The sequence below is a fragment of the Rattus norvegicus genome, chromosome 3, assembly GCF_036323735.1.
Source record: "Rattus norvegicus strain BN/NHsdMcwi chromosome 3, GRCr8, whole genome shotgun sequence".
Lineage (NCBI taxonomy): Eukaryota > Metazoa > Chordata > Mammalia > Rodentia > Muridae > Rattus > Rattus norvegicus.
Genome location: NC_086021.1, coordinates 148796614 through 148811351, shown reverse-complemented (window position 1 = coordinate 148811351; position 14738 = coordinate 148796614). Strand labels below are relative to the sequence as shown.

General features: G+C 40.4%; 1 protein-coding gene across 7 annotated transcripts in view; it reads right to left on the bottom strand.

Annotated features, from left to right (window-relative positions):
• Macrod2 (mono-ADP ribosylhydrolase 2) overlaps nucleotides 1–14738 on the bottom strand; it is a 2017257-nt gene that overhangs the window by 1379726 nt on the left and 622793 nt on the right. For all 7 annotated transcript variants that reach the window (XM_039106853.2, XM_039106857.2, XM_039106858.2 and 4 more), the window contains exon 5: nucleotides 903–1019. In XM_039106853.2, the coding sequence (XP_038962781.1) occupies nucleotides 903–1019 (117 nt within the window). The remainder of the gene's footprint in view (nucleotides 1–902; nucleotides 1020–14738) is intronic.

Below are 14738 nucleotides of genomic sequence, written 5' to 3'. Positions count from 1 at the left end.
TGGGTAGCTCATTTCTATACACCCTATCCGTTCAGAAACCAATGGTATCCCACAAATTATGCTGTACCTTCTGAGTTCACAGTTTTTTCACTAATAAAAGACAAACAAAAGTAGCTTTGCCTTCACATAAAATGTGTTCATAGATCAAGCAGTATCCTAAGAGGCAAGTACAGAGATTAAATTGGAGTCGCAATTTCCAGCCCAATGCACACCTTAATAGTATAGCACAACCCCTCCCTCCATCTCCAGGCTCTGGAAATTATATAATTTTAAAAGGAATACCTTTAATCCCGTCTCTCATCTTTTATTCTATACTACCCTACGCCAGTCAGCTAAACACTGAAGCAACAAGGTCAGTCAATTGCAATGCATTTTTTTCTATTAAAATATAATAGAAAATTTGACCATTCCACATTCGAAGAGCAAATACATTCTCAGACTGACAACTGCATTCCACTCGGTTCTCCTGAGAGCCGAGGGTGACAGATGCCTGGGCTGTAATTGCCAATCAGCCTTTACATGGCAGCTGAAAACACAATACATCACTTTGATCTCCTTTGCTCTAAACACATCCACAATCAAGAAAGCCGAACAAGGAATGAGAAATTGGCATCATTTCCAGAAGCTGTCACTGGTGGTGCTTAAATACTGGAACGTATATTTTCCTCCTATTTCTATTTTTCTGTTTCAGAGACACTGTTAAAGAACTGAACAACTAAAATTTTCTAGACTTAATCATACAAATAAACATGAACCTACACACTACATTTGACTATAAGTATATTTTAATTAAATTCCACTACAGGGATCCTTTTCTAGATATTGTTTTGAAAGAAAAAAAATAAGGCAAGGTTGGTGCTCTGAGATGATTCTGAAACGAAGTTCAGGCATGCTGTACTCACACTTTGCAGGGAGGTCGTAGCCACATGTGATTTTTGCATGTCCGGTCTCACAGCCGTTCAGGTTCCGACACTCGGCTAACAAACAGGGGCCGGCAGCTCTGTGAATACAGCCATCCACTAGGGGAGAGAGATAACAAAGTTAGCCTATGTTTGACCTTTAGGAAGTACGTGTATAAACAAACATGAGGAGAAAAGAACTCAATTTCTTCCTTTCCAAATCATAGCTTCATGTTGGGAAACTCATAGTAAATCAATCTCTCTCTCTCTCTCTCTCTCTCTCTCTCTCTCTCTCTCTCTCTCTGTGTGTGTGTGTGTGTGTGTGTGTGTGTGTGGTGTTAACATTCCTGTGGGGTGGAGGAGCCCCTGACAGGTGAAATAACTTCACGAGTGTAGGCACTCCCTGCCAACATCCAATGTTGATGAAAACAGTGTTAGGAAGAAATGCTGTGTCTTCTGAGCTAAGTGTGTCTACTGCTAAGTGTGTTTTCCAACACACCCCCAGTATCAGTGAGGTAATGAAGGCACGCGTGCACTCTTCTCTAAAGGGAGACGGGAAAACAAGACTCCCCAAAACGAACCAAATCTCTACACAACCTGTTGCTCCTCACAGGAACAAAGGCAAACATGATGAGGTTCTTGTAAGGTAAGACCTAGAGAGATGTGTTGTTAGAAGGGCCCTGGAAGACCATGTATCTATCTGGCTTGCTTGTCACAAAGCAAAGCCTGAAGCAGTGGCAACTGTTCTTACTTAGCTAAGGAGACAGCTTTCTGCCTGTAGGCAGTCTGAGCTGGCGCTTCTCCTTGCAAACAGCCACCCTGGCAGGAAGTACCAAGCTGATTCCATTAAAAACCAGCACCTTCTGTGATTGGATCGGAAGTTAACGCTGAAGTAGAGGACTAAAGACTCATGTACACGTGAATTAGGAGCTTGAAAATCTGCCTGCTTAGTCACTTTTGAGTAAGTACCGCTCTATGGACGGAAAGAAAAAAATTCAAGTTTTCGAACCAAGGCAAGGTAAGAGTAATCTAAAATGGGAGAGCAAGTGGTTTCTGTTAGAGATGTGGACACCATTCCCCCACATTCCACACCGTCATGCAGCTGATAAGGACTCTTCTTATTTTTGTTTCATTTCAATACACAGATATTGGACGAACTTTTAGTGCTGAGGGTGCAACCTGTTGACTTCTACTGCCACAAACTGTCACCAAGGCGCCACTCTTAGCTGAACAAGTGTCCAAAGGCATACGCTTATCCAGGCTTACTTGTTTTGCCACTTATACATCTGTGGTGTTTGACAACAGACCTAGCCCTCAAAGACCCTCATATAGACATGAATGTATTCGAGACTACTCTCAACTGTCACCCTTCAAGGACCTGAGGTGATATCCACACTGTGCTCTCTACCAGCTACAAGCTGCTGCGCTAAACTCAACTTTATAAGAAATTGGTATTAGATGTCGTACATACCTGTGCAGGCATTTAAGGACTCTGGTGCACAGGAGACATTCAGTGTGGTGCTTAATACAGTGTTGTGTGCTAGACTGATGGTGTTTAACCTCAATATCCTAACATAGAACTGAGCATATTTACAGATAGCTCGTTATCAGCCTATGAGAAACGTACGGAAAAATATGGAAAGCGAGCGCTGTTCATCCTGCTCTAGGAGGGCAGTCAGCCAGTGGCCTGCCCACTGTGCACATACAAAATACAGTTAATTGCTTACAAGAAAAGATTGGAAATACTTGTTGAAGGATGTTTTTTTTTTTTTTTATTAACTTGAGTATTTCTTATATACATTTCGAGTGTTATTCCCTTTCCTGGTATCCAGGCAAACATCCCCCTCCCCCCTCCCCTTCCTTATGGGTGTTCCCCTCCCAACCCTCCCCCCATTGCCGCCCTCCCCCCAAGAGTCTAGTTCACTGGGGGTTCAGTCTTAGCAGGACCCAGGGCTTCTCCTTCCACTGGTGCTCTTACTAGGATATTCATTGCTACCTATGAGGTCAGAGTCCAGGGTCAGTCCATGTATAGTCTTTAGGTAGTGGCTTAGTCCCTGGAAGCTCTGGTTGCTTAGCATTGTTGTACATATGGGGTCTCGAGCCCCTTCAGGCTCTTCCAGTTCTTTCTCTGATTCCTTCAACGGGGGTCCTATTCTCAGTTCAGTGGTTTGCTGCTGGCATTCGCCTCCGTATTTGCTGTATTCTGGCTGTGTCTCTCAGGAGCGATCTACATCCGGCTCCTGTCGGTCTGCACTTCTTTGCTTCATCCATCTTGTCTAATTGGGTGGCTGTATATGTATGGGCCACATGTAGGGCAGGCTCTGAATGGGTGTTCCTTCAGTCTCTGTTTTAATCTTTGCCTCTCTCTTCCCTGCCAAGGGTATTCTTGTTCCCCTTCTAAAGAAGGAGTGAAGCACTCACATTTTGATCATCCGTCTTGAGTTTCATTTGTTCTAGGTATCTAGGGTAATTCAAGCATTTGGGCTAATAGCCACTTATCAATGAGTGCATACCATGTATGTCTTTCTGTGATTGGGTTAGCTCACTCAGGATGATATTTTCCAGTTCCAACCATTTGCCTACGAATTTCATAAACTCGTTGTTTTTGATAGCTGAGTAATATTCCATTGTGTAGATGTACCACATTTTCTGTATCCATTCCTCTGTTGAAGGGCATCTGGGTTCTTTCCAGCTTCTGGCTATTATAAATAAGGCTGCAATGAACATAGTGGAGGACGTGTCTTTTTTATATGTTGGGGCATCTTTTGGGTATATGCCCAAGAGAGGTATAGCTGGATCCTCAGGCAGTTCAATGTCCAATTTTCTGAGGAACCTCCAGACTGATTTCCAGAATGTTGTACCAGTTTGCAATCCCACCAACAATGGAGGAGTGTTCCTCTTTCTCCACATCCTCGCCAGCATCTGTTGTCCCATGAGTTTTTGATCATAGCCATTCTCACTGGTGTGAGGTGAAATCTCAGGGTTGTTTTGATTTGCATTTCCCTTATGACTAAAGATGTTGAACATTTCTTTAGGTGTTTCTCAGCCATTTGGCATTCCTCAGCTGTGAATTCTTTGTTTAGCTCTGAACCCCATTTTTTAATAGGGTTATTTGTTTCTCTGCGGTCTAACTTCTTGAGTTCTTTGTATATTTTGACTATAAGGCCTCTATCTGTTGTAGGATTGGTAAAGATCTTTTCCCAATCTGTTGGTTGCCGTTTTGTCCTAACCACAGTGTCCTTTGCCTTACAGAAGCTTTGCAGTTTTATGAGATCCCATTTGTCAATTCTTGATCTTAGAGCGTAAGCCATTGGTGTTTTGTTTAGGAAATTTTTTCCAGTGCCCATGTGTTCCAGATGCTTCCCTAGTTTTTCTTCTATTAGTTTGAGTGTATCTGGTTTGATGTGGAGGTCCTTGATCCACTTGGACTTAAGCTTTGTACAGGGTGATAAGCATGGATCGATCTGCATTCTTCTACATGTTGACCTCCAGTTGAACCAGCACCATTTGCTGAAAATGCTATCTTTTTTCCATTTGATGGTTTTGGCTCCTTTGTCAAAAATCAAGTGACCATACGTGTGTGGGTTCATTTCTGGGTCTTCAATTCTATTCCATTGGTCTATCTGTCTGTCTCTGTACCAATACCATGCAGTTTTTATCACTATTGCTCTGTAATACTGCTTGAGTTCAGGGATAGTGATTCCCCCTGAAATCCTTTTATAGTTGAGGATAGCTTTAGCTATCCTGGGTTTTTTGTTATTCCAGATGAATTTGCAAATTGTTCTGTCTAACTCTTTGAAGAATTGGATTGGTATTTTGATGGGGATTGCATTGAATCTGTAGATTGCTTTTGGTAAAAAGGCCATTTTTACTATATTAATCCTGCCAATCCATGAGCATGGGAGATCTTTCCATCTTCTGAGGTCTTCTTCAATTTCCTTCTTCAGTGTCTTGAAGTTCTTATTGTACAGATCTTTTACTTGCTTTGTTAAAGTCACACCGAGGTACTTTATATTATTTGGGTCTATTATGAAGGGTGTCGTTTCCCTAATTTCTTTCTCGGCTTGTTTCTCTTTTGTATAGAGGAAGGCAACTGATTTATTTGAGTTAATTTTATACCCAGCCACTTTGCTGAAGTTGTCTATCAGCTTTAGTAGTTCTCTGGTGGAACGTTTGGGATCACTTAAATATACTATCATATCATCTGCAAATAGTGATATTTTGACTTCTTCTTTTCCGATCTGTATCCCCTTGACCTCCTTTTGTTGTCTGATTGCTCTGGCTAGAACTTCAAGAACTATATTGAATAAGTAGGGAGAGAGTGGGCAGCCTTGTCTAGTCCCTGATTTTAGTGGGATTGCTTCAAGTTTCTCTCCATTTAGTATAATGTTAGCAACTGATTTGCTGTATATGGCTTTTACTATGTTCAGGTATGGGCCTTGAATTCCTATTCTTTCCAGGACTTTTATCATGAAGGGGTGTTGAATTTTGTCAAATGATTTCTCAGCGTCTAATGAAATGATCATGTGGTTTTGTTCTTTCAGTTTGTTTATATAATGGATCACGTTGATGCTTTTCCGTATATTAAACCATCCCTGCATGCCTGGGATGAAGCCTACTTGGTCATGGTGGATGATTGTTTTGATGTGCTCTTGGATTCGGTTTGCCAGAATTTTGTTGAGTATTTTTGCGTCGATATTCATAAGGGAAATTGGTCTGAAGTTCTCTTTCTTTGTTGTGTCTTTGTGTGGTTTAGGTATAAGAGTAATTGTGGCTTCATAGAAGGTATTCGGTAGTGATCCATCTGTTTCAATTTTGTGGAATAGTTTGGATAATATTGGTATTAGGTCTTCTATGAAGGTTTGATAGAATTCTGCACTAAACCCGTCTGGACCTGGGCTCTTTTTGGTTGGGAGACCTTTAATGACTGCTTCTATTTCCTTAGGAGTTATGGGGTTGTTTAACTGGTTTATCTGTTCCTGATTTAACTTCGGTATCTGGTATCTGTCTAGGAAATTGTCCATTTCCTGAAGATTTTCAAGAATATAGGTTTTTATAGTAAGATCTGATGATTTTTTGAATTTCCTCTGAATCTGTTGTTATGTCTCCCTTTTCATTTCTGATTTTGTTAATTTGGACACACTCTCTGTGTCCTCTCGTTAGTCTGGCTAAGGGTTTATCTATCTTGTTGATTTTCTCAAAGAACCAACTTTTGGTCCTGTTGATTCTTTCTATGGTCCTTTTTGTTTCTACTTGGTTGATTTCAGCTCTGAGTTTGATTATTTCCTGCCTTCTACTCCTCCTGGGTGTATTTGCTTCTTTTTGTTCTAGAGCTTTTAGGTGTGCTGTCAAGCTGCTGACATATGCTCTTTCCTGTTTCTTTCTGCAGGCACTCAGCGCTATGAGTTTTCCTCTTAGCACAGCTTTCATTGTGTCCCATAAGTTTGGGTATGTTGTACCTTCATTTTCATTAAATTCTAAAAAGTTTTTAATTTCTTTCTTTATTTCTTCCTTGACCAGGTTATCATTGAGTAGAGCATTGTTCAATTTCCAAGTATATGTGGGCATTCTTCCTTGATTGTTATTGAAGACCAGTTTTAGGCCGTGGTGGTCTGATAGCACGCATGGGATTATTTCTATCTTTCTGTACCTGTTGAGGCCCGTTTTTTGACCAATTATATGGTCAATTTTGGAGAAAGTACCATGAGGAGCTGAGAAGAAGGTATATCCTTTTGCTTTAGGATAGAATTTTCTATAAATATCCGTTAAGTCCATTTGGCTCATGACTTCTCTTAGTCTGTCTACATCTCTGTTTAATTTCTGTTTCCATGATATGTCCATTGATGAGAGTGGGGTGTTGAAATCTCCCACTATTATTGTGTGAGGTGCAATGTGTGTTTCGAGCTTTAGTAAGGTTTCTTTTACATATGTAGGTGCCCTTGTATTTGGGGCATAGATATTTAGGATTGAGAGTTCATCTTGGTGGATTTTTCCTTTGATGAATATGAAGTGTCCTTCCTTATCTTTTCTGATGACTTTTAGTTGAAAATTGATTTTATTTGATATTAGAATGGCTACTCCAGCTTGCTTCTTCTGACCATTTGCTTGGAAAATTGTTTTCCAGCCTTTCACTCTGAGGTAATGTCTGTCTTTGTCTCTGAGGTGTGTTTCCTGTAGGCAGCAGAATGCAGGGTCCTCGTTGCGTATCCAGTTTGTTAATCTATGTCTTTTTATTGGGGAGTTAAGGCCATTGATGTTGAGAGATATTAAGGAATAGTGATTATTGCTTCCCGTTATTTTCATATTTGGATGTGAGGTTATGTTTGTGTGCTTTCATTCTCTTTGTTTTGTTGCCAAGACGATTAGTTTCTTGCTTCTTCTAGGGTATAGCTTGCCTCCTTATGTTGGGCTTTACCATTTATTATCCTTTGTAGTGCTGGATTTGCAGAAAGATATTGTGTAAATTTGGTTTTGTCATGGAATATCTTGGTTTCTCCATCTATGTTAATTCAGAGTTTTGCAGGATACAGTAACCTGGGCTGGCATTTGTGTTCTCTTAGGGTCTGTATGACATCAGTCCAGGATCTTCAGGCCTTCATAGTTTCTGGCGAGAAGTCTGGTGTGATTCTGATAGGTCTGCCTTTATATGTTACTTGACCTTTTTCTCTTACTGCTTTTAATATTCTTTCTTTATTTTGTGCGTTTGGTGTTTTGACTATTATGTGACGGGAGGTGTTTCTTTTCTGGTCCAATCTATTTGGAGTTCTGTAGGCTTCTTGTATGCCTATGGGTATCTCTTTTTTTAGGTTAGGGAAGTTTTCCTCTATGATTTTGTTGAAGATATTTACTGGTCCTTTGAGCTGGGAGTCTTCACTCTCTTCTATACCTATTATCCTTAGGTTTGATCTTCTCATTGAGTCCTGGATTTCCTGTATGTTTTGGACCAGTAGCTTTTTCTGCTTTACATTATCTTGACAGTTGAGTCAATGATTTCTATGGAACCTTCTGCTCCTGAGATTCTCTCTTCCATCTCTTGTATTCTGTTGGTGATGCTTGTATCTACGGCTCCTTGTCTCTTCCTTTGGTTTTCTATATCCAGGGTTGTTTCCATGTGTTCTTTCTTGATTGCTTCTATTTCCATTTTTAATTCCTTCAACTGTTTGATTGTGTTTTACTGGAATTCTTTCAGGGATTTTTGCGATTCCTCTCTGTAGGCTTCTACTTGTTCTCTAAGGGAGTTCTTCACGTCTTTCTTGAAGTCCTCCAGCATCATGATCAAATAAGATTTTGAAACTAGATCTTGCTTTTCTGGTGTGTTTGGACATTCCATGTTTGTTTTGGTGGGAGAATTGGGCTCCGATAATGCCATGTAGTCTTGGTTTCTGTTGCTTGGGTTCCTGCGCTTGCCTCTCGCCATCAGATTATCTCTAGTGTTACTTTGTTCTGCTATTTCTGACAGTGGCTAGACTGTCCTATAAGCCTGTGTGTCAGGAGTGCTGTAGACCTGTTTTCCTCTCTTTCAGTCAGTTATGGGGACAGAGTGTTCTGCTTTCGGGTGTGTAGTTTTTCCTCTCTACGGGTCTTCAGCTGTTCCTGTGGGCCTGTGTCTTGAGTTCACCAGGCGGGGTGCTGCCCAAGGGCTCTCTGCGGCGGCAGCAACCAGGAAGACCTGTTCCGCCCCTTCCGGGAGCTTCAGTGCACCAGGGTTCCAGATGGCCTTTGGTGTTTTCCTCTGGCGTCCGAGATGTATGTACAGAGAGCAGTCTCTTCTGGTTTCCCAGGCTTGTCTGCCTCTCTGAAGGTTCAGCTCTCCCTCCCATGGGATTTGGGTGCAAAGAACTGTTTATCCAGTCTGTTTCCCTCAGGTTCCGGCGGTGTCTCAGGCAGGGGTCCTGCCGCTCCAGGGCCCTCCCACACGGGAGCCCAGAGGCCTTATACAGTTTCCTCTTGGGCCAGGGATGTGGGCAGGGGTGGGCAGTGTTGGTGGTCTCTTCCGCTCTGCAGCCTCAGGAGTGCCCACCTGACCAGGCGGTGAGGTCTCTTTCCCACAGGGTCTGTGAGCAGAGAGCTGCTGCGGGCCGGGATCCGCGGGCGTGGGACCTCCGGCAAACACAGGACGTGCCCGGTCCTAGATGAACTCTGCCTCTGTGTGTCCAGATCTCACCAGGCAGCTCTCTTGCAGCAGACAAGTTGGTCTTACCTGTGGTCCCGAGGCTCAAGTTTGCTCGCGGGGTGCTGCCCAAGGGCTCTCTGCAGCGGCAGCAACCAGGAAGACCTGTGCCGCCCCTTCCGGGAGCTTCAGTGCACCAGGGTTCCAGATGGCCTTTGGTGTTTTCCTCTGGCGTCCGAGATGTATGTATAGAGAGCAGTCTCTTCTGGTTTCCCAGGCTTGTCTGCCTCTCTGAAGGTTCAGCTCTCCCTCCCACGGGATTTGGGTGCAGAGAACTCTTGTTGAAGGATGTTTAACTAGCCATTTCACTTTTTAAAATTTAGCATATGGAATTATCAACTCAAGTGCAGAAGATCTTTGCATTAATTCAAGCCTTCTGCAGAAATGATACTGCATTCTTAAATGGATAGCTAGTTCAGGAAATAAAGTTCCATCCTGCCATAGACTATCCTGCAGCTATTACGAAGAATAGATCAACGTGGAGGCTAAGACGTCTTATCATAAGGTTTTTATATGAATATTGCTGATTTAGAATACAGTCATTGACACTGATGCAAACTGTCTTGGTTTGGTTTCTAATTCTGTGGTTAAAAAAAAAAAGTGACCAAGAGCAAATTGAGAAGAAAATCATTGATTTCGTCTTACACGTTCAGGTCACAGTCCAACTCTGGGGACTAAGCAGAGGCCATGGAGGAACCCTGTTTGCTTGGTTTGCTTTCTTATGCAAACCAGTATCACCTCTTGGGGATGGTTCTGCCCACAAGGGACCGGGCCCTATGTTAATAAGAAAATGCCCAACAGGCTTGCCTATAATTCCATCTTATGGGAACATTTTCTAAGGTGAGGATCTGTTCTCTCAGATGGCTCTAGCATGGGTCACGTGGCCAAAAACAGGCCAGCTAACATACAGTGTAGTCATGATTTGTTATGGTTGTAAGCATAGTCCTTATCCATTTGTAATACACATATGTATGCTCTAGAAAGAAGATGAGATCAAGGGATAAAGACCAGAGAAGACAATTGGGAAAAAAATTATATTCTAATTTCTCTGTGCTTGGTTTCTTTGTTGTTGTTTTTGTTTTTGTTTTTATTTTTTAACGAGTTCTTCTATGAAATAGCATTAAAGGAACAGTTTTTTTTTTTGTTTTTTTTGTTTTTTTTTTTTGTTTTTGTTTTTGTTTTTGCCAAGGAGATAGTTACTTGGTTTGAAATGGATAACTAAAATAGGATTTGTGAGTACGCTTAATCATATGCTGTCAAGCGTTTGAGTTATTTAGATTGCAGCCTAATGCAGTTTGTAGACATCTAATTCTTAAAATCTCCATGGCTATACACACATTCCTGATTGAGTTAGGGTAATGCCAGTGTAGCTGAAGAGCTATTTAATAATAATGACTACAGCTTAAACGCATCGAGTGCATCTGTGTCCCAGACAGTACACCAAGGACAACCTTTTAAAGTGGAGACTAATTGTATCATCTCCAATTTATGAGTGCCTAGCCTAGGTTATAGCCACAAAGAACTTGCAATGTGCCTCAAACCCCCAGATTTTTCTGATACAGGAATCACACTCTGAGCCATCCATAGCTCAGGTCTTGAAACCTGGCAAGCTAACCTGAGTTTCCACTATATAATTACATTTTTTAAGTTTCATTAATTCTATTTATACCTTCTTATGCACGTAAAATCAAACATACGAATGTAAAATGCACAGCTTTGGCATATTTTAATGACCGTGCACAGATGTTACTAGAACCAGTAAGCACGAGACATTTCTATCACCCTGATGTTGCCTCATGTCTTTTCCATTGGAATCCTCCTCTCACCATCATAGCGAGTGAGGGAACTTGTTTGTAATTCTGTGGCCATGCCTACGTTCTGGCCTTTGTGTAATTTCAAACTTCACTTTGAAGTTCTTGGGTCTGTTCGTTCAGCAGAATTTTTAAATCAGATGCATTGTGGTTTTATTTCACTTTATTCTTGGAAAATATTCTACCATTAAACACACCATAATTTCATCATTCACTTATGAATGGACAAGAATAATTCACAGGTATTTTTGTGATTGTTGACAAGCATACATTGTATATGAACCTTTTGGATGCTGTTAAGTTTGTTAAATATTTATTTCCTTGAATCAAGTTCCTGGGTAGGTTAAACATATTTTATAACAAAAATATGCTTTCTCTAACCAATTACATCATTTTCTGCCCTCAACAGTATATGGGAGCTGCAGCTATACAAACTTTTGGTGCTGTTCATTTTCTTAATCTTAGCATTACTAACTTATTACTAATCTAAGCAATACTCAACTTATGCCTTACCGATGACTAGTGAGGTTAAGTGTATCGCTAAGTGCTCAGAGATCATTCTTCTATATCTTTTTAGAAGTGTCTATTTGTGTCCTTTATTGGTTTTTATTGTCTTTTAGTATTGCGATGTGTTAAATCTGCTAAATTCCACCTAATCGTTTTCTTTGTTCTAGATTTGTTTTTTAGATTCCATTTGACTTTTTTCTTGTTATTTTCATGTTACTTCTGAAAACTTTAAAGCTATCACTCTTTATCTTTAAATACCTTATACCTAAACTTTTAAACAGGTTTTACATGGTGATTTAATAGTATTTTGTAGTATTTGAAATACTGATTTTATAGTTATTTTTTACATGTCTACTAATGTCTCTTCAGGAATTTATCATTACTATTGGAACAGTTTATTTAGATACAAGTGACCCTGTCACTGACAGAAGTTGGAACTATGTACCACATCTTTAACAGGTTAAAGTATGGCCTCATGTTCTTTCAGATAGATTTGTCTTCTCAGCACAAGTTAGTGTGCAGTGTAAGTCAATGGCAGGTTCAACTGTCTCAGTCCTTGTTCTTAAAACTCATCAATCAAAAAGACAAAGGGAGAATATACCTATAATACATAAACACGCACTATGAGATTTTAAATTCCTGAATCCATTGGCAATTCTGATACTAAACTTATTTTTCTAAAATGCAAATAAATCATATTACTTACCTATGGAAATATTTGTCTTTATCCTTACCTTACATTGCAAAAGTTCTATTTCTAAATTGTGCTGTTTCTAAACTCTTCAGCATAGCTGATTTTACATTTCCAAACACACACCATTAAACACTCATTTCCTTCACCTGAGGCCTCACCAATCCCTTCCACACCAGCATGCCCTTGGTTAAGTCGTCTCCTCCCAGGAGGCCTGGCGTCTTTCCTGAAGCCTTTCTCTCCTTCAACTGTGTTCTCCTTTACAAAAGGATTGACACCTTGAGAGCTTGTTTGGAGGTTCTGACAGAGCCCTGGCGATACCTGTACAGCCTTGACTGAAGACCAGTCCACTGGTTGTTCAAAGGTTCTTTCCTTTGACCAACTGAGTCTGCGGCTCTGGGAGCTCTAACAATATGCACAGGACATGTACAAGTTCAAAGTTGACAAAATTCCAGGGCTGAGAAGGGAAGGTCCATACAAAGTCCATCCCTAACCAAGAAGCTATTTGCAGCTGATAGCTGCTGGGACAAGGGAAAAATCAGCATTCTCCAAAGGTGTGTCACCAAATACTTCGAGGACAGTCCAAGTCCAGGGCAGGCCCCATGCCCAGGAGTAGCTAGCTGGCCAGTACAAAATGGACATCATGTTTTATTGAGAAAGTTTTAGTATTTTTTAATGTTGGCTTGGTTTTATTTTTATTATTATTTTTTGGGGGGTTATTTGCTTTAAGAGAGAAAAGGGAACATGGGTTGGTAGGGGTGTAGGGAGGATCTGGGAGAAGTTTCAGGAGGGGAAAAACATGACCCAAATATATCATATGAACAAAGTTTAAAAAATATACTTATTTAAAAATATTTACACTTGCAAAACAAAATGTATATTCTCAAAAGACTATATTCTTATATTCTTATGAGATTCAGGTTAGCCAACTATAATCACACCTCTAAGATGCTTTATATCTGTTACATAAACACTGTAGAATGAGGCACAGAGTTTGTTTCTTCGCTTCATCTTCAGCCCACTGAAAGAACAGGACACTTTTTATTCCCTTGTATGCCACTGACAGTATTGATCACCTACGCTGTTAGGTGCTTAGTGTGTTAGGATTTAACTACATCCAAAATTTAAAGACAAATATTATGACTTATTATTATCATTACTTTAATAACTCTGAGAAAGTTGTCAAACCACTCAAATCCGATCAGAAACCAAGAACCGAAGTGTGATGTGCAGATAGCCACACTGTTGTGGTTTTGCACTTAAAACATGCTGAAAATGCAGCCACTTGGTTCTGGTTTCGTGAAGCAAAGTAGAGAGCCCTCTGTTCAGGCTTTACTAAGTATAAAGCTGAAAACCCAGAAGGCTTTGTCCACTTGTCCCTGGGAAAGAGCTGATGATCTGCATTGAAACTGACAGTGGATCAAGGCCCAGCTATATAGCGTGCGCACACACACAAACACACACACACACACACACACACACACACACACACACACACACACGGTTCACTGATATGGCTGCCTAACCACAAGCTAAACAAGGACAACAATAAACATGTTAAGATGGAAAGGGAAAGCCCAGGAGATCTCAATCCTCCAGGTAACACAGGAATGCTGGGAGTAGTATAAATGTCTTCCCTGGGGATAAGCACACCAACTGGTTATCCAATACCAAATGGTCAGCCCTAAAAACATACAAGTAACATTATATAGGCTGAGCAGACTGTATTCTGTATTATGTGTAATACATATGTATACACATGTTTGGTATTAGGTATCTATATGTATACTTATATTTGGTATATATGTATATATGCATATATGTATGCATGCATGCATGTATTATGTATATTCAACAATTGCTGAAAATGGAAGCCACAGATTTGAAAGAGCAAGAGGGGCTATATGGGAGGGGTTGGAAGGGAGGACAGGAAAGGGGGAAATGTAACTATAATCTTAAAAAAAATAAAAGAAATAATATTTTTAAAGAAGAAATATATTTAAAAAAAGAAAAAAGAAAAAGGCCTAAAAGATAAAGAAAAAAAGAACAAGATTTTCTAGATAGTAACAGGACTATCATTATGTAAGAGAATCAGGAAAAGGCAGCTAAATTCTAAATGTAAATACAGTAACTATGTACTGAATGTCTCGGGAGTGCTGTTGGTAGACTGCGTCCCCCAGCAAGAAGTATTCAGATTTTCTTCTAGGCACACAGCAAGACAACACTCCAAACATCTTATAGTTTTGGAGGCCCATGAGATTGGATCCTATTTAAGGAGTAAAAATGAAGTAAATACTTCAATGTCCTAAAGTCCACTTACACAATTCTGCTACACAGGCCAGGCATTTCTATAGAGTGGCACCTAGGCTCTAGCAGAGGTCTTTCATGCTCCAGGACAGGGCTGCAGCTTCGTGGAAAGCACTTGGGTCCCTAAATGACTGTGTGTGCCCCAACAGCATTCTGCTAAACACCCCAAATGGACTGGGAGACATCATCAGCAAACCTTTAATATCTAAAGAAACAAGGACAATGGAATGATCGAGAAGGGAGTTTGTCTAACAGTTTCACTTCTTCTGGCAAAATGTAACTCTCCCTCAATTTGTAGTTTATAAGCTTTCATATAACGAATTCAGATTTTATTTTTGATCAGAATAAATGGA